The following is an 18,797-nucleotide window of genomic DNA, read 5'->3' on the forward strand; positions in this document are numbered from 1 at the left end:
TGGAAGATGCTGATCTGTTTTCATGCAGACTTTAAGAAAATTCCATGGGATAGGATCAATTTATGCTTGAAAAAAAATTAAAATTTACCAAAAGTGAAATGTGGATTTATTCCTTATATTATATAAAGTTTTGACATTTCCTATTTTCTTCTCAGCTCACTTTTCATTGAAAGCGGTTTTCCCTTTTTGCCTTTCAATGAAACTGCAGCAAAATCTTTTCATTGCATAGATTGATATAACTAAAAATCAATAGCTTTAAATGACAATTTATGAAGTGTGAGATAGAAATGAAGTCATCAGGAGGCCAGGAAAGGAAAAAAAGAAAGGTGGCAAGGAAGGTTAAAAGAACAGCCATAATGCTTCAGTTTACTATTACTACAGCATTGGAAATCAATGCTAAGTCTGAATGACAAATATCATACCCAAATAGCCCATCTCCCAGAGAGAGAATTACAGTTGAAAAGAATGTGAGGTAAAGACCATTTAGAATATGATGGGAAATATTAGCTCTAGCTTGAAGTAGCTCAGAGCAGAAGAAGCTTCTTGGATGAGAAGGGAAACATCTTCAAAGAGAAAAAAGGAAGTCCAGTTGCCTTGTGAAAAAGCACCTTTGGGATGCCTTGATGATAATACAAAACCATGCATCCAGCATGTCACAATAATATAAAATGTAGCTTTCTGGATCACAAGTTGTTCAGCCCTTACAGGAAAACAAAGAAATCTTGCTTTGCACCAAAAAAAAACCAAAGTGTCTTCAATTAGGACTTGAATAGTTAATTTGCAGCTAATGTACTCCATACAGGGCCTGTCCAAACTCTTTTTGTAGATTTTGGAGCTCTGTAAGATTCAGAAGCAAATCACTGAACTAGGAAGAGGCTATTTCTCTCTGAGTTTTCAGTTGAAAACAAAATAAAATAGAGAGACATTGGTGTGTTAAACCTCAGATAGGCTTAATACAGCTAGAAAATTGAGGGAAAGTATCCATCTCCTTCAACAGGACAAGATTCTCAAATCCCAGGATTGCTGTCATTAGAGATGTCATTATGCTACAGCCTTGTCCATTGTGACCTTTTGATGCCCAAATTAATAAATAATTAAAAAACAAGGCACCCCTTGGCAAAGAAAAGTTGTCATTAAATAAATATAAGAGATATATTTACAGTAAAGAGAGCTTATGGAATATAGAGAACGGGTTATACTTTTGATGAAGAATGACCAGCTGTGTCCTTGCAGGCGGCAGAAGAAGAGCTGAATGACCAATATGAAGGTATGTGTGAATCGACTTACAGTGAAGCAGAATCAGCTGCTGTGGAAGTATTGGACCTGCCTCTTCCCAGCTACTTCCGTTCCCGGAGCCACAGCTACCTCCGAGCTATCCAGGCAGGTTGCTCCCAAGAAGAGGACACAGTCTCTGTTCAGTCCCTCTCTCCACCCCCAGCCAGCACCATCAGTGGAAGCCAAACACTTCCCAGCAACAACAGTAAGTCAAGATTTTCTTTCTTTCTTTCTTTCTTTCTTTCTTTTTCTTTCTTTCTTTCTTTCTTTCTTTTTCTTTGTACTTGGAGTATACAAAGCTAAGAAATTTATTTGGCATGTCTTGGAAAGTGTTTGATGAGCCTGGAAAGAGAATTTTGAAAAGAACTTAACAGAAATTTGTAGGGAAATGTAGCCCAGAACAGACTGAGACAAAATGATAAATTGATTTTCCAAAATTAAAATTTCCTTTAAGAGTTCACTCTTATTTTTATCTATTAAGTCATGGCTTTTCCATGCAGCCTTTCCCAACATAATGCCATCCAACTCTGTCACAACTACAATTTCTAGAATTTCCATTGGTCACACTGGCCAGGAATTTTGAACTTTGCCATCCAGCACTTCTGGAAATCATTGGATTAAGGATGCTGCCACAAAAAAAAAATATCAAAATTGCTTAAAAGTATTCTTCCATCTCTCTTGCATACCATGTGTGTGTGTGCGCGCGTGCATGCACACATTTGTGTGAGAGAGTTTGTGTGTGTGAGAGAGAGAGAGAGACAGACAGAGCAGTGCAAGGGATGATGTGACTCATATAACTTTTATCCAGACAAAACAAAATATTTTTGGTGGGAGTAAGTGCCACTGAACATCGTGATAAGTTATAAATCAGCTAGCCTTAGGGCAACAATCCTAAACATATGTATTAGATTATTTTAGACTGGATTAAAAATTCTCTTGCCTTCAGTGAAAAAGTTTAACATATAAATTTGATCAATAATAATAATACTAGTAACTCTCCCATTAACATTAGTGGAACTAGCATTTCATGTTGGCAGTGTCACATCTGCTCTTTTCTTCCAAATTGCTTAAACTATAATAATTACAATCACATTGTTTTGTAACTGATCTCAGATATTAACTCTGCCTTATAGCTATAATAGATCGCTGTAAATTACATTTATCTAAATCTTGCTGAATGAAACAGAAGATGGTAAAGTTGATTCTGGACCATAAGCAATCTGGCAAGAAAAACTGAACTCTCCCTTTTGAGTTCTGCCATGTAGCCACTTCTTATGGAGAGCTGAACTGTGTTGCTTATCCTACAGGATGATCTCATCTAACAATTTTTGAAAGTAATCTAACTGCTGTGGAAAACTAAAGGCAAGGCAATCAGCCAATATATCATCCTTCCAATCCCCAGGCAACATTTGGGAACAGGGTGGAAGCAAAGATTTACTTCTAGCTATGAACTGGAAGAACCACTCTCCCTCCTAAAAAAAAATACCCTTGTTTCTCTGGGGGAGCTCTTTGCAAAGCACTCTGGCTTCTTGACATTGCTTCATGGAAACTCTGTTAGCACTAACAGGGAACTGAAGCTTAATAATGTATAGCAGATTCATTTCATGTGATAGCAGTCCTGACTTACCACTCACCTTGCAATAGCCTCTCTGCTCATGACTCTGTTTTTCTCTTACTGGACTCAGGTCTAATATTTTGAGCGGGATTGGAAAAAAAATTAGCGCTGGGAGAGAGACTGCAGGACCATAGAAGGGGGGTGAGCAGAAGTGTAGTTTCTTTTCTCTACACATATTCAGAGATTGTAGCACAAATGGTACATTGGTTTAATACTATGTTCTTTGAGAGCTCGATTATTATTACTCTGCCAGCAAGTCTCGAAATTTTGGCCCTTTGTACACCAGGTGTACAAAGTGACAAACCAGGCAGATGCCATCCAAACCAAGATACCGACCAAGCAACACTCCTGTTGGAGGGCTGATGTCATGTAATGTTTGGCATGTGTGTGGTAATATTTAAAGGGATTCTATGAACAAATAAGTGAAGAAGAGTACTACTTGGTTGGGTTGTTTCTCTGTTTGGATATTAAAGAGAGAAGGTCTAATGTGGAAAATTTGAGCATGTGAGTTATGTGCAGAAAGTTCTGGCTTTGTGTACATGTCTTTCCACTCCCTTGCCTCAGTGAACAACAGATTACCCTTCTGAATAAGAATGGCTACTCAGTTTCAAGGACAAAGGAAACAGGTCCACTGCATCCATACATTGAATTATGTTGTGAACAGAGAAATTGGGTGAACGGTGTTTCTGAATTTCTCTGGAGAAAAAAGAATTTCTCAAGGACATTTGCAACCCTTAGTGGTGATACCAATATTGCTCATTAAGAAGCTCAACAGGAGGTCTTCTCACATTATGTTTTCCTTGGAATTTCTTTGACGTATAGAAATTAGGAGGGAAGACTGCAGGCAACTAAAAAAAAATGACAGCATAATGACAGCCAGGACATCAAGCATACTCTTTGGCTAGGCAAAATTAAGTGTAAGAATATCACATTATATTATGATTGTCTTCTCCTTTTTAAAGTAGTTCTAAAGTATGATTATTTTCATCAAAATGAATAACTGATGAAATTCTCTTTCATCAAACTGAGTGAGAATTGGAAATTTTAAAAAAATCTGCAGAGGGCTTTCTTTACTAAACACTAAAGGAAACGGTCTTGCTAAATGGCAACTACTTGTTTATTTTTGTTCTTTGGTTATTTGGTATCCAGAGCCCATCAGCAGCAGTACTTTACATTATTTTCATATATTTTTTATCCACAAGAATTATGTTCCTGAGTGTCAAGTTTACAATAATATGGAGCAGTAGACTAACGAAATCTTGTCATGTGGCTAAGTTAGCTATGATCAGGGACACTAAGTATCCTTAAAACATCTGCCTCAGCACAGTGCACTGCCAAGTCCCCTTAATCCTCAACTCATTACTAAATACTTTCCCCAGCAGATGGGTGGGACCACACCCACAGCAATTACTTTTCTGTTGACTTCATTGATTGCAGCAGCCCCAAGTCATTTGAACTGTTTATCTCAAGATTCTATTCTGGATATGGAAAGAGATAGCCTCCCACAATTTGTGGTATACATGAATCAATTCCACTATTACAGCCAAGAAAGTTGTCATGATAGGACAGTACTATGGTGCAGAACTCCAGAAACCCAGTGAGAATCATTTACAGAAGGGTTCCAGAGGCTTATCATCTTGAAACAAATGAAGTGATGTATTATGCAATACAACGCCCTTTGAATTGTAAGTCTAAGATTACCGAATTGCACCATTGAGAGGCAAAAGGATGAAATATGATTAAGACATATCAGGAGGATAGAACACAGCTGTTGATGATCGTGATGATCATGATGAAATTTTGACTAAGGCCTGGGATAGGAACTCCTTATAACAGGGGTGTCAAGCTGCCGGGCCACAGGCCAGATGTGTCATGCCAAAACCGTGCCCACCCCAGTTCCGGCAATGGGAAAAAGTTGCGATATGTCGCAACATGTCATGTGACATGGCAAGTTTGACCCCCCTGCCTTATAAGAACTGAGTATTATAAAACTTTGAAAGGGGACAACTTAGAGAAGATACAAGTACTTGGAAAGTTATCAGGACAGGAAGGCCATAATATGCTCTATCAATCCAGAGCGCAAAACATAATAATCTTAAAATTGCAGAAAGGCGTATACTTCAGTTAACAGTAACAGCTGCTCAACAGTAGAAATAATTACCTAGAGAATTTGAATCCTCAAAGGCTGAATTCCAGCCAAGAAAAGCTGATTATCATTTTAACTGAGCCCAAATATCAGAACATTTCCCATGGCACATTTAAAGTTAGTGTGTTGGCTTTGCTAGCTGGTAGTGGAGTATCTTTTAAAATAAATGTATTTGCTTGTATGGTTCTGGAAGCATTGAAATAGTTATGTTTTTATTGACTGTGTGCTTTTATAGAGGCTATACAATGAGCTAATTTTCCCTCTTTTATCACTTCTTCATAGTGTACAGATAATGGTTATGCTTCTTTCTTTGGGGTGGGTATTCAAACTGATACAATTCACAAAGTACCTAGATTTTGTGTGCCAGCCTATAGAGCCCACTAGGGGACTGTTGTGCCTTTGCTAGTTATTTATAAATGAGCTATATACCTGCAATTGTAACTCATGCGCTTATGTAGTAGTAATTGTGTTGCTGGTCCTGGATTGTAATAAATCCAAAGGAAGTGGTGAAGGGAGATGTTCAAACAAAAGTTGGAACATAAGCCAACATTTCCGAAAGAAGACTATTCCTGTTGATCTGAATTACTGAAAATCTGTTTAGAAAAATGAGTATTTTGGGATTATAGCTCTGGAAAATAAAGCAAAAGGAGCAAGTAACAACTAGCTGAATAAGATTGCTTGGATGCAAAATGGTTGGTTTGTTTTAAGAAATCCAAAGCTGTGTCTGAAAAGGTTGGCCTTATACTCTCCAAAACTTAATGGTAGCACTTGTTCATGATAAAAGATGGGAATAGCGCAATTTTAAAACAGATTGATGGGATGCTTCATTCAATGTGTATCTGTGCAAAAGAAGTGCTACAGTTAAACATTGCTCTTATTGAGATCTCTCACTTTCTTACTTTTTATCTTATGAATAATATACCTCAGCAGTCCCCAGCCTTTTTGGTACCAGGGATTTTTTCTAAGTGTAACTTCCTGCCAAGGAAAAAGGCAATGGAGTGAAACAGAAAAAATAGCAGAGGGCATTCTTGAATCTCTGCCTTTAATAAAGAAAGCTAACCTTCTCTTGCCTGAGTTTCTTTTTTCAGGTGGAGTAAGCAAAACAATGTAATTAGGCTGGGTGGCAAAAGAAACATCAGGACAAGTCAGTTTCCCTGAAAATTTCCAGAAACATGGCAAAGTACCATCTGTTACTGACAGTGCACATGTCAGAGGCTAGTATATGAAGAGTTGGAATCCCACCGAGGCCCATTGCTAAATATATCATCCAGCGATGACTTCACATTTCATTCTGTGATACCAATAAGTATCCCATTTAAGACTGTCTTCTTTTTGACCTAGATTCAGTCTTTAGAAATAGTTTTGTCTGGAAATAGGCAGGGGATAATGCAGTTTGTGTCCTGTAGCTTATAGTTATATGAACATCTACATATAATGCATGATTGTTGCTATTAATTATCTTCTGGAACTTTTGGGAAAAAACCAGAAGGGGACAGAGTAAGAATAATATGTCTATTGTCATATACAAAAAAAGAAGAGCTACAGTTACATGTGAGAGCATGTGTAAATACCACCTCTGCTATTTTATTGCACAACACAAAATTTCGTCTACTGTACATCCCTGTTGGTGAACTGAGGTAAACTGTGATTAGCTAGAGATATTTTAGCCTGACTATAAATCAGTAAGTTTGGTCTCTGGGTGGATTTTCTGTATAATAAAACTTGAACAGCCTTGTATTTTTGCACCATTTGTTCTGCCTTCCTGTTTGGTGTATTTGGGGAAAATTGCACTAGACTATTTAACATACAAATGTAATAGCACTGAACCACAGAATCCTTCAGCAAAACAACTCTTTACAGAGCAGATGAATTGTGCACATAAAGGCTAGCAAACATTTATAGCAGCCCACATGTGAACATTTCACCCTCCAAACACACAGGAGTTGCTAACAGGTAATAATCTTATGATAGATCTATTCAGTTTATACAACCATGGCAGCCTGAAAATTACATCATCTCAGTCTGTGGCTATTATTTTTACAGTTCATTCATACAGGAACTACTATAAAGCATGATTATGATGTGCTATCAAATGCACTTCAATTCTGTCAAAAGTAGGACTGGTGCCACCCATAAAATCCACAACCACAATCCATCCATACAACACCTAAGTCTGTAGTGGGGTGCCCCAGGGCTCTGTTCTGGGCCCAGTGCTCTTCAACATCTTCATCAACGATTTGGATAAGGGGATAGATGGGGAACTCATCAAATTTGCAGACAACACCAAGCTGGCAGGAATAGCCAACACTCCAAAAGACAGGCTTAAGGTACAGAAGGATCTTGACAGACTTGAACATTGGGCACTATCTAACCAAATGAAATTCAATGGTGGAAAAAGTAAGGTTCTACATTTAGGCAAGAAAAACCAAATGCACAGGTATAGTATAGGTGGTACCTTGCTCAATAGTAGCAACTGTGAGAGAGATCTTGGAGTCCTAGTGGACAATCACTTAAATATGAGCAAGCAGTGTGCTACAGCTGCCAAAAAAATCCAACACAGTGCTAGGCTGCATTAACAGAGGGATAGAATCAAGATCACGTGAAGTGTTAATACTACATTGCAATGCCTTGGTAAGGCCACACTTGGAATACTGCAGTTACATTGTGGTCAACACAATGTAAAAAAGATGTTGATACTCTAGAAACAGTAGAGAGAAGAGCAACAAAGATGATCAGGGGACATATAGGGAACGGTTGCTGAAATTGGATATGTGTAGTTTAATGAAGAGAAGGGTGAGGGGTGACATGATAGCAGTGTTCCAATATCTCAAGGGCTGCCACAAAGAAGAATGTGTTAAGCTATTCTCCAAAGCACCTGAAGGCAGGACAAGAAGCAACGGATGGAAGCTGACCAAAGAGAGAAGCAACCTAGAACTAAGGAGAAATTTTCTGACAGTTAGAACAATTAATCAGTGGAACAATCTGCCTCCAGAAGCTGTGAATGCTCCAACACTGGAAGCTTTTAAGAAGAGACTGGACAGCCATTTGTCTGAAACGATATAGTTATAGGGTTTCCTGCCTGAGCAGGGGGTTGGACTAGATGACCTGCAAGATCCCTTCCAACTTTATTATTATTATTATTGACACCCCCCTCCCATGGTTCTTTTTGGTGGATGATATCTCCAATACTTTGATATGACACTATGTTGACAAATTCTTATTTAGAAATTTTCAGATTGAGGGTTGCTATTGTTTCTGAAGACAAGTTTATGAAATTACACAGATGCTGTGTATTTTTGTTAGTTTTGTTGTTTTTAACTCTGATTGTCTTTTGCTTTTTTATTGCTTTAATTGTAACTGCCCAGAGACATGTATGTGAGATAATTAAATTAGTAAATAAATCAGCAGAAAATTCTCCACCTTTGTGTTATCTATCATATTTGTGTAATAATTATCCCTCAACCCCTTGATCCAGGTTGAACAGGACAGGACTCAGAAGAGATCATGTGGCATTCTACCCAATATTATTCTCCAAGCCAATGGGGAGCAATTTGTGAATATTGAGGTGATTCCATCTAGCAATTTCATTAATTTGCTCATAGTTTACAATTTTATTAATGAGAATATCATGAGTGTCTTTAAAAATGCTGGAAGTCAAGAGACACTTATCTCTGCAGGAATCTTCTTAAAGTTAGCCTGGCATAATTCTTTGTGACAAGTTCATGCTGGCTCTTGTTAATTATGGCCTTTCCATCTATATGCTTTTAAACATGTTGCTTAATTATCTGTATGAAGACCTTTTCCAGTATAGATGTCAATTCCTTCTAGTTTTGAAGGAATAGGCTAAGATATACACTAACAAACTGGAGAGAGTTCAGAGAAAGGCTATCAAAATAGTGGTGGAATTGGAAAACAGGTTCTGTGAGGAACGGTTAAAAGAATCAAGATTATGATTCTTCTGGCCCTGAACACTGATTTCCTCTGAATCTTAATTCATGTACTTTTGAGTTCTTTAATCCATTCAGCTAAGGGTCCTTTTTATCTAGAGTTGCAGCTCCTTCCTTTCATCAACTTCACAACAATGGCAGCTAGGGTCTTGTTTCTCTTCTGGGAGAAAAGATAAAATATAAGTTAAGATTCTCCTGAACCTTTACTAATTCAACTACTTGCAAAAGACCTGAACATATCTTTTTCTTTCTGAATAATGATGATGATGATGATGATGATGATGATGTGTGGCGCCCCTGGCCTGCATTTCACTGTCAGAGGCCTTCCAGAAAAGCCTCTGTAGCTGAGAACCGAGCTAGAGATTCGATTTCCTGAAGGCCTCTGATGGCAAAATGGAGGCCAGGGATGACGTGCGCAAGTGGGGGTGAGCAGCCACAGAAGAAGTGGGCCAACTGGGCAGGGCTGTCAGTGCTGCTGCCACAAGGTGAGACCATGGAAAAGACACCCCCAAAAAAATAAGACCCGGTGCCTCTTTTGGAGGCAAAAAAAGAAAAGAAATAAGACCGGGTCTTATTTTTGGGGAAACACAGTATCACACCAGTCTGCCTAAAACCATGATAACAACATTTCTTTTTTAAGATTGAAGACCCATCCAGAGTTCCCTGTGCCTGCAGACTCCAAGGTGACCACCACCCTGCCTTGACTACATTGCTACCATCAACCAAACCAAAACTGACTTTTTGAAAATGGAGGAATATTTTTGCCCCAAAAGAAGGCACTTTCATTCCCAAAGGTCTAGGTCAGACATGTCAAACTCGCAACATCACGTGACGTCACGCAACGTATCGGAGCTTTTTCGCCATTGCTGGCAATGGTATGGGCGTGGTTTCCCAATGACGCGTCCGGCCCGTGGGCCGGCAGTTTGACACCCCTGGTCTAGGTGAATAATGTTTAGTTTGTCCTTCTTATCGGTTTGTGTGTCAGTCCCACAAACCTTGACAGAAGCATTGGTGACAAAATTCTTCCTAAAAAGTTCTGCCTATAATTTTCATCCTAATCAGTTTTTACCATCAAAATTGTCTTATCAAATATCATTTCCATTTCCTTCTATTTCATCTCAAGGTCTTTTTAGTCTACTCAATGTGTTATTACCAGAACCTTGTCTGTATCATTGAGTAACTGTCTATACGTATTGACAACCTAAAATATTGACTTCCAATACATATTATGATGTCCCCATCTTAATTCAGAATTATATTCAAATTATTCCAATACATATATTAAAATATGCAAGGAGCCACCATACATGGTCAGGAAACTACCCAAAATACAAAGTGCCAGCCTGAATTATGAGTTACAAAAGGCAAGCATCATTTTTTCAAATACACATATACCCAATGAAGGAGAATATTTGTAGCTCAGGGTTGAAATGAGGAGTATTTGGTGCTCTATGAGCTTGCTTGTTTTCTTGCAGACGTTTCATTACCCTAACAAGGGTGCTGGTAAGGAATGCTGTTTGCTGTCAGTTTATATTATTGTGTCTTGCCTGTCTGTGTGGATGGAGGCGGTCTTAGCAATTCTTTGGTTGGGCTGTTTACTAATGGCTCTTTGGGCAGTTTCTTGAATGGGGTATTGCTTATTTGATTGTTGGTCTGAAATTGACCTTGGAGCTCATCTATACTGATCTGAGTACTGATTACTGGTGGAGAGGTGCTAAAGTCTTTTTCTCTTTTGGGCAAATTGATCCTCTCTTTTGCATAATATATAGATGTTGTTAATGTCTATGTGTGTCTATTCATGGCTGATTTGTCAGAGTGCCAGGCTTCTAGAAATTCCCTGGCATTTTTGGATTTGACGTGGTCTAGGACTGTCACATTTTCCATATTGAAACTATGGTTAAATCTGTCCATATGTTGTGAAATTAAATAATTTTTCTTATGTTTTTGACTGCCAGGTGGTGTTCATGGATGCGTTCTGCCGATCTTCTGCTTGTTTGTCCATAGTGGTTGTTGTAGTTCTTAGATTGTATGTTGTAGATGACTCCTGTTTTTTCTTCTTCTGCAGTTGCTGGGTCTTTGGGTTTGCTTAGGATATTTTGAAGGGCTTTAGTTGGCTTGTGTGCTATGCTGATACAAGATATCATATGATGCCAATATTAAAAGATGTACATTGGTCGCTAATTGCTTTCTAGGCACACTTTAAGATTGTTCATTAAGAGTTTGCAAAATATTTCAAATTCAAACATCCTGAATTTGAAACACCCGTGTCAAGCTTGAACATAAGGTAACACTATCTTTTGAACATAAAATTGCTGTTTTAAGTGCAAAGTAAGTTATCTGGTCATTTTGGAAGGATTTCAAGCGGGAATTATTTGTTTATGGATTTGATTTATATTGCTGCCCATCTCACATAAGTGACTCTGAACAGTTTACAGAAAAATAAGTAAAAACAATAAAAAAAACATTTTAAAAAAGCAGCTGAGTTTCATAAATAAGTCAATAAAGTTGGGAGACTTTTCAGGGCCTTGCAAAAGACCAGTAGGTCAGACCTAAGTTAATGGCGTAATGAGGTTCCACAGGGCAGGACATCAAGGAAGAAAAGGCCCTCTTCCTGGGCCCTAACAGCTGATTTGCCCAGCCAGACCAGGTGGGATGGGTAGAAACATTTGGGGAAATATGGTCCCCAAAATAACTGAATCCCAGGCCATGAAGAGCTTTAAAGGTAACTACTAGCACCTTGATTTGCACCAGGAAGCACACTGGAAGCCAATGCAATTCACAAAGCAGTGATGTCACATGCACCAAACAAATAACACAATTAATTGCCCATGCTACCACATTTTGCACCAGCTGAAGCTTCCAAATGCTCTTCAAGGGCAGTCCCATGTAGTCCCATTACAATAGTCCGATCTGGAGGTCACAAGGATATGAGTGCCAATGACCACAGTAGTTTTGTTTCAAGCAAAATCTCTCCAAACTAGATAGATTTTAAATTTTTATTAACTGTTTTTTTAGGTTCATTGGTTTGTGGTTAATTATTTTATTCAAAATTATTTATTTTTCTTTATAAACCATTCAGGGCTCCTTCATTATGATGATCATGATGATACTACTATACATGGAATTACAATGAAAAGACATAACATGCCAATTATAAATTTAGGCAGATGGTGTCATCTAAAAAAAAAATCTTGCAACAGTGGACTAAATATCAAAAACATTAATCTTGCTTCCAAACAGAACTATAAAAATATGTTCATGACTCATTTATTTTTTAAAAAGTCCTCAAACTGCATCATAGAAACCTACCTATTTTAAAACCAGAATATTGACTAATCATGTAGAGTATAAATATGAAGACATATTTGTCTTCATCTCAATGGACCATGTAGCAATTAATTACTATGTATTTGTAGGGCTGGGCAAAGCATTCATAAGAGGCACTATTTAAAGAAAGTTGCCACAAGCAAGTTGTCTCTTCTGAGTGATAAAGCAGCTGTTCACTCTGGAAAGCTCAGTGTGGTTGCTTCAAAACTTTTCCCCAGTTGTTTCCACATACAGTACATCAATGGGCATAAGTGCTTTGTGGGAAGTCTCAGATGTATTTGTGCATGTGCATTCATGCACAAACAACATGGAAACCTGTGTGAAATCAACTGCTTTTAAATGCTTTGCAAAATCCAATACATTTATTTGTTACAAGTCCTGAGTTGCTTTAAATATCTTTGTTTGTGACTGTTTTATTAGCAAATTATTACTGTTTTATGACTTTATTTTGTATATTGATTTGGGATTTGCCCTGAAATAGATGTACTTGAAATGAAATCCTAGAATAGAAATACTTGGGACATTTCTGAATACTATTGCAGAATAAACCTCAGACATTTAAGGTTCCTTACCAGAACAGACCAGAATCATAGAAATAAAGGCACATAGGTTTGTGTGTTTGACTACTTTGTTTTCCTTGGAGACATAAAAAAAAATGCTGGGGTGGTTCATATGTTTCTTTGGTGGTATGAAGGAGCATCAAGAAAATTAGAATATAGCTCCTTTCAAGTCTCTAGTTTGGAATTCTAGGAGAGATTTTCTGTGTCAGATTTGCCCTCTGAAGTTGAAAAACTTTAAATTAAGGAGGAGAACTCTACTGAACTCTGTGGCCTCCACACTTGTCCCAGTGACACAGTATTTCCCTCTAAATAAAAGCATGAAATCAATAAAATCCAACAGAACGTATAATTATATCCTTTACTTGAAAACCCTCTGGTGCATTCAGATTATTAAAAGCTGAAAGGTCATTAACCGCATTTCTGCTAAAAAAAATCCCTCTTGCATTTCCTTCTTCCACTATATTGTTTTACAATATGTTCTTCTGGAATTTTATAATTATTTTATAATTATGCTCTTTTTTAATGTGAAAAATCCATAGCAAACACTTCCCCTTTTTTCCATATTAATTAACTTTTTGTTTTGTAGTTAGGCATGGTATACAATGCAAATCTGAATAAAATGCTCAGATTTTGGTTGCAACACATACAGAAAATTGGAAAGAACACAGTTTCTTCAAAATATTTTGCAAAAGACATTAGTCCCACTGCAGAAGCCACTTACGAACAATATTATTTGTTAGATTTATATCCCCCATCTTTCCTCCAGGAGCTTAAGGAAACATGAACAATGTTCTTTCCCAAACCATCTAAGGTAGTCTGGGTTAATAAAATAACTGATCCAACTCACCCAATGCATGAGGATGGATTTGAACCCGGGTTTCCTGATTTTAGTTCAGAGCACATTGGCTCTCCAGCAGGAATATTAGTTCCTTTCCCCTTTTATTAGAGCTATCTTTTATTTCCCCACCCTTGAGGAACTCTTGTTTTCAACTGTTATGAATATTGAGAAAAGACATAAAACATGGATACAGAAGCTAACTAAAACTTGGTTTCCTAACCTATGAAGTAGGGGAGATGCAGACAGTTCCAGGGGAGTTGTGAGAAAACTTTTAGATATATTGTTGCAATAAATCCATTTTCCCAAAGTTTCATTGTATTGTTTTCATTGTTTGTGTTCATTTTGGTACCTGGATTTTTAAGGGTAATGTGTACTTTAAAATTATATTACAGGGAGGCATGATAGAAAAATGTTGAGGAGTATTAAAAATTGATTTTTTTTCAGAACTGGATGAAATAATTATATCACAGATTCCATTTGGAAAGTCAGTTCACTTGGGGGAAAGGTCTTCCTGTAGATATGCCAAAGGCTATCAAATAATTGGAGTGATTCAGAGACATCTGAATTGATTCAACTATTAATCTGCATCAAAATCCCACTTCAGAAAGTGAATTTGATTCAGAAATTCAATCAAATTATTTTTTATTTTTTATTTTCCCCCCCAGTCCTAATCTAAGCTCTGAACAAAACTCTGTTAAATGGTATGAGCGTTAGTATGAACAGGGCACCCTTTAAGTCTGTTTTCCCCAGTTTGAAGTCAGGAGGAGTTTGGTACCATAGCAGGTTTTTGGAATAAATATTAGTAATAGGCATAAGCTTTCATGAACTACTTGCTCACTTCATCTGATGCATAAACTGTAGGATTTAAAGAGACCTGGTGGCGCAGTGGTTAGAACGCACTATTGCAGGCTAACTCTGCCCACATCCAGGAGTTTGTTACTGATGGGCTCAAGGTTGACTCAGCCTTCTATCCTTCTGAGGTCAGTCAAATGAGGACCCAGATTATTAGGGGCAATATGCTGATATTGTAAAGCACTCAGAGAGACTATGGAGCAGTGTATAAGTCTAAGTCCTATTGCTATTGCTATGGCCTGAGACTGATGTATGTGATTTAGTAGTCCTTCCCTCAATTCTGTTAATTTTCTTCAGCCTAAAACAGCTATTTTAAAATCTGTAATGGAATGTCCTGGGAAATCCTTATTTACTTTGTTCTTGCTTTGAATTCTGACATCAAACTTAATTCTTTTGCTTAAAGTCTCACCTGTTTGCCCTACATAGAATCTGGAGAGGCATCAGTGACAAATGATGATATATATCACAACAGAGGGAGGGTGTGTGAAGACCCCTCTGATCTTGCATGTAAAATTCTGGAGCCTGTAATGATATTATCGGTATAAATGAAGGGCAAAGGAGACATCTGGACTTGTTGCAGGATCTGGCTCCCATGTAACTATCATTGATGCGTTATTTGTTGCTTATGAAAACCTGTTTCAGGCTGGGTGGTTGTCTGCGTGCAAGCATGGATCTGTCACTCAGTGTGTTCCAGAAGAGCAAGTTTTGGAACTATCAGTGAAAAGACACACTGCTTTTCCTTCTCTGCTTAACAATAAAGAGGAAGAAAAGAAAAAGAAGCACCAAGGAGAGTTTATAAATAAAAAAAAACATCATTTCCTGGGTTTTCCATAATTTTTTTTTTAATAAAGCAGTGTGATTACACAATAACATACTCAATCTGAAAGTACCTAACCTACATTTCAAAAGAATTCTGTTCATTTAAATAAGGAAATGGGATGCTGCAACACAAAGCACCAGTTTTACCTTTATTTCTAAAATGCTCCTAGGTCCAACATTGGTCCTGTTAAGGCAACTGCAAATGAGGGCTTTGCTCAGAAAGGGGAAAATAAATCAGCATTCTGAGTCACTGCTGTGAAGCATATGCATGTGGAAGCTTGGGATGATTGTCTCCTGCTATTTAGCAACAGTTGCTGCTTGAGGGATGCACCCTATGATTCAGAAGGCAAGAATCATTAGGGCTCTGTAGCCTCATTACTCATGGATTTGTCTAGTGGTATCTGATACTGTCAAGGAATTCAGGAATCAAAGATACATTTTCATTATTTATACTATCATTTCTTCACAGGCTGAGAGACTGAATTCAAAGCACCTGAAGGCAGGACAAGAAGTAACTGTTAAAATAATTGCTTGTTAAAGAGAGATCCAACCTAGTACATAAGGAAACATTTTCTGACAGTGAGAACAGTTAATCAATGGAATAGTTTGCCTCCTGGAGTTGTGGGTGCTCCATCACTGAAAGTTTTCAAAAATAGACAGGACAACCATTTGATTGAGATAAGGTCTCCTCTTGAGCAGGGGATTGGACTAGAAGACCTGAGGGATCTTCTACCTTTTATGTTCTATTTCAAAACCTGATAAAAATTCCCAAGTGAAATATCGGATTTGGGGGGGGGGAGAGATTCCACTCTGCTCTTGAGTGTCAAAATCCCATCTGAAGTGTTTTGGGGCTGCTGTTGAGAGCACCCTCCACATTTAATGCTTTGGACATAATTTTTGTCACCCCCCAGCTAAACGGAATAGAGCACTGTGGCTGGGGGACTCTTGTTTGTCTGACAGGAGCACTCTGTCGTCACAACCAAGGCATGAGTGTCTTGAAGGTCGTCTTCTGTTCCAAAGCGGTTTTTCAAGCTTTTCAAGCCAAATTGAAATAGGATCCAGCGCCAGTCGACATGATTAACGTTTTACTTCAGGGGTCTTCAAACTTGGCCCTTTTATGACTTGTGGACTTCAACTCCCAGAATTCCTCAGCCAGCTTTGCTGGCTGAGGAATTCTGGGAGTTGAAGTCCACAAGTCATAAAAGGGCCAAGTTTGAAGACCCCTGTTTTACTTATTGATTGACGCCCAGAGAAGAGTTAAGCTGGCAGCATCGCCACGTGCGTCGTGACCAAGGTGGCAAGTGGGTGTCCTAGAGCAGGGGTCTTCAAACTTGGCCCTTTTATGACTTGTGGACTTCAACTCCCAGAATTCCTCAGCCAGCAAAGCTGGCTGAGGAATTCTGGGAGTTGAAGTCCACAAGTCATAAAAGGGCCAAGTTTGAAGACCCCTGTCCTAGAGGAGCTCAGGGAGCATTCCTTCGGCGGCCTGGCCTTGGGAGCAAATCAAGCCATCCCCACCTTCAAGATGGCCCCCACACACACACATACACACATTAGACCCGCAGGTTATTTTAGCATTGCTCCGAACACGCGACTTCCCTTTGCCCTGAGCGAGCGCCCCCTTCCGCGGAGGCGACCACACCTGTTCTCCATCCGTCTGCGGGTGGAGCTCCCGGCTTCGCCCCGGGCGGGGGGGGAGAAGGGGAACAGGGGGGCAAAAAAAAAAGAACTTTGCGGAGTGCGGAGGTTGGCGCGAGCCTTCTTCCCCCGGTACAGCTGCGGACTTGGAAGCGTCGCCTTTTTTTTTTTTCCACGGCAGACTTGGCTGACCTTTACGCTCCCTCCCTCGGCTTTTTCGAGTAGAGCAGGCAGAGGCCGAAAGGGGGCAGGGGCTTTGTGAGCATGTGCGGGAATACCAGTTAGAACCGGTTCAGCAGCGCAGGCGAAGTCGGCGGAGGCTGGCAGCTGGCGCAGTAGCTCGGCCAACCGGCCTGCCTTCTTCCTTTCCTCTCTGCCACAAGCGAGGAAGCTCGGGGCTGCAGAGCGCCCGCCCCCTCGCTGCCATTGGCGGCCGTCGAGGTCGGCCGTCGTCGCCCGGCCTCCCTTCCCGGCTTCCCCATCCCGCTCTGCTTTTGGCACGCCGCTTCCACGGCCAGCGCCCGCTCCCCTTCTCCCGCTGTCGCCGGGCGCGGCTCGAGGAGGTGGGCGTGGCCAGCCCTGGGCTTTAACAACCCCGATGCTCCTCCCCTTGAAAGTACCTAACGGGAGCGGATGGGCTGGCTGAGTGAGTGTGAGGGAGGCGGGTGAGTGTACGTTGCCGAAGCCTGTTGTGTACCGCGGCATTTTTTTTCTCTCTTACTTTGTATCTTTTTTTCAGCACCGGTCAGATCGTCGTTGTCGGCAGCCGTAGTGCCGCTCCTTGCCCTCGCTACGGTCTGAAGCGCCACGGCGGCAGGCCCGGCTCTGCCACCCGCCCCATTCTTCCTTTCTCGACCTGGACCCGTTTGTTGTTTTCTCAATGAGCAGAGTGGAATCCGGCTTTGCCCTTCTTCCGTAGCGCCATTCCTCTTTTTACTTTCCAGGGCGGGGAAAAAAGGCCGGTTTCTTTCGTTTCTCTCTCTCTCTCTCTCTCCCTTTTCTCTTTCTAGTCCCCCATCCTCTTTGTGTCTCCCATGGCTTTGTGTCTGGAACTATTTAAACAATGTGAGTGTACAGAATTTTGTGGGTTTTCCTCCCTTTATGGCATGCAAAAATAAGGATTGGCTACGCAAGCAACCGTGCACTGCTCAAGGTTGTGCTTTTAGTTAAATTAAATGTGTCCTCTTTTTTTCCACCCCAATGTTTCCAGCTGTCATTTCAGCGCTTTTTGTGCGTGCGCAGATATAATACAATACGCTAGCTGTGGTTTTTAAGTACCAAAGAGAATTGCCCGTTTCCTGTTGGAAGTCAATGGCTTTCAGATATAAAGCTGCTGGGAGTGGGTGGGCGGGCGTGGTAGGTAACTCGCCTTATGTAGGAAAGGACTCTTTTTTTTCCCCCGACTGCTTTCTCCCACCTCCTTCCTGCCGATTCCTTTTGCACTTTCAGCTAAATCCTGAGCTTGGGCTTCAGTGGTGGGGAGATATAAGTCCTCCCTTCCTCGGTGCATGGCTCTGCTTGAATGAGAATATTGACTCTGATATATTTAGCCTACTATTGGCATTCCAGATCGTGGCAGGATGTGATATCATTTCCCTATATTTATGCTGTGCCATACTGAGCATCAATTTTGTGTGCATTTGTCTCTTGCTTTGAGTGATGGAAATGACACAGATTGGGGGCTAACTAGCTAGATTTGCCTCGGTAAGGCAACTGCTAGGATTCTGATAAAAGCTGTAAAGTTTCACACTGGGCTTTCCATGGGGTGACATTTAATTTC

General features: G+C 39.9%; 1 protein-coding gene across 3 annotated transcripts in view; it reads left to right on the plus strand.

The window, feature by feature from the left end:
- Positions 1-18,797, plus strand: part of DLGAP4 (DLG associated protein 4) — a gene marked incomplete at its 5' end in the record, with an annotated part of 144,301 nt that overhangs the window by 64,444 nt on the left and 61,060 nt on the right. For all 3 annotated transcript variants that reach the window (XM_081325673.1, XM_081325674.1, XM_081325675.1), the window contains one exon: positions 1,234-1,480. In XM_081325673.1, the coding sequence (XP_081181799.1) occupies positions 1,234-1,480 (247 nt within the window). The remainder of the gene's footprint in view (positions 1-1,233; positions 1,481-18,797) is intronic.

The sequence above is a fragment of the Vipera berus genome (assembly GCF_964194415.1).
Source record: "Vipera berus genome assembly, chromosome: 3".
Taxonomy (NCBI): domain Eukaryota; kingdom Metazoa; phylum Chordata; class Lepidosauria; order Squamata; family Viperidae; genus Vipera; species Vipera berus.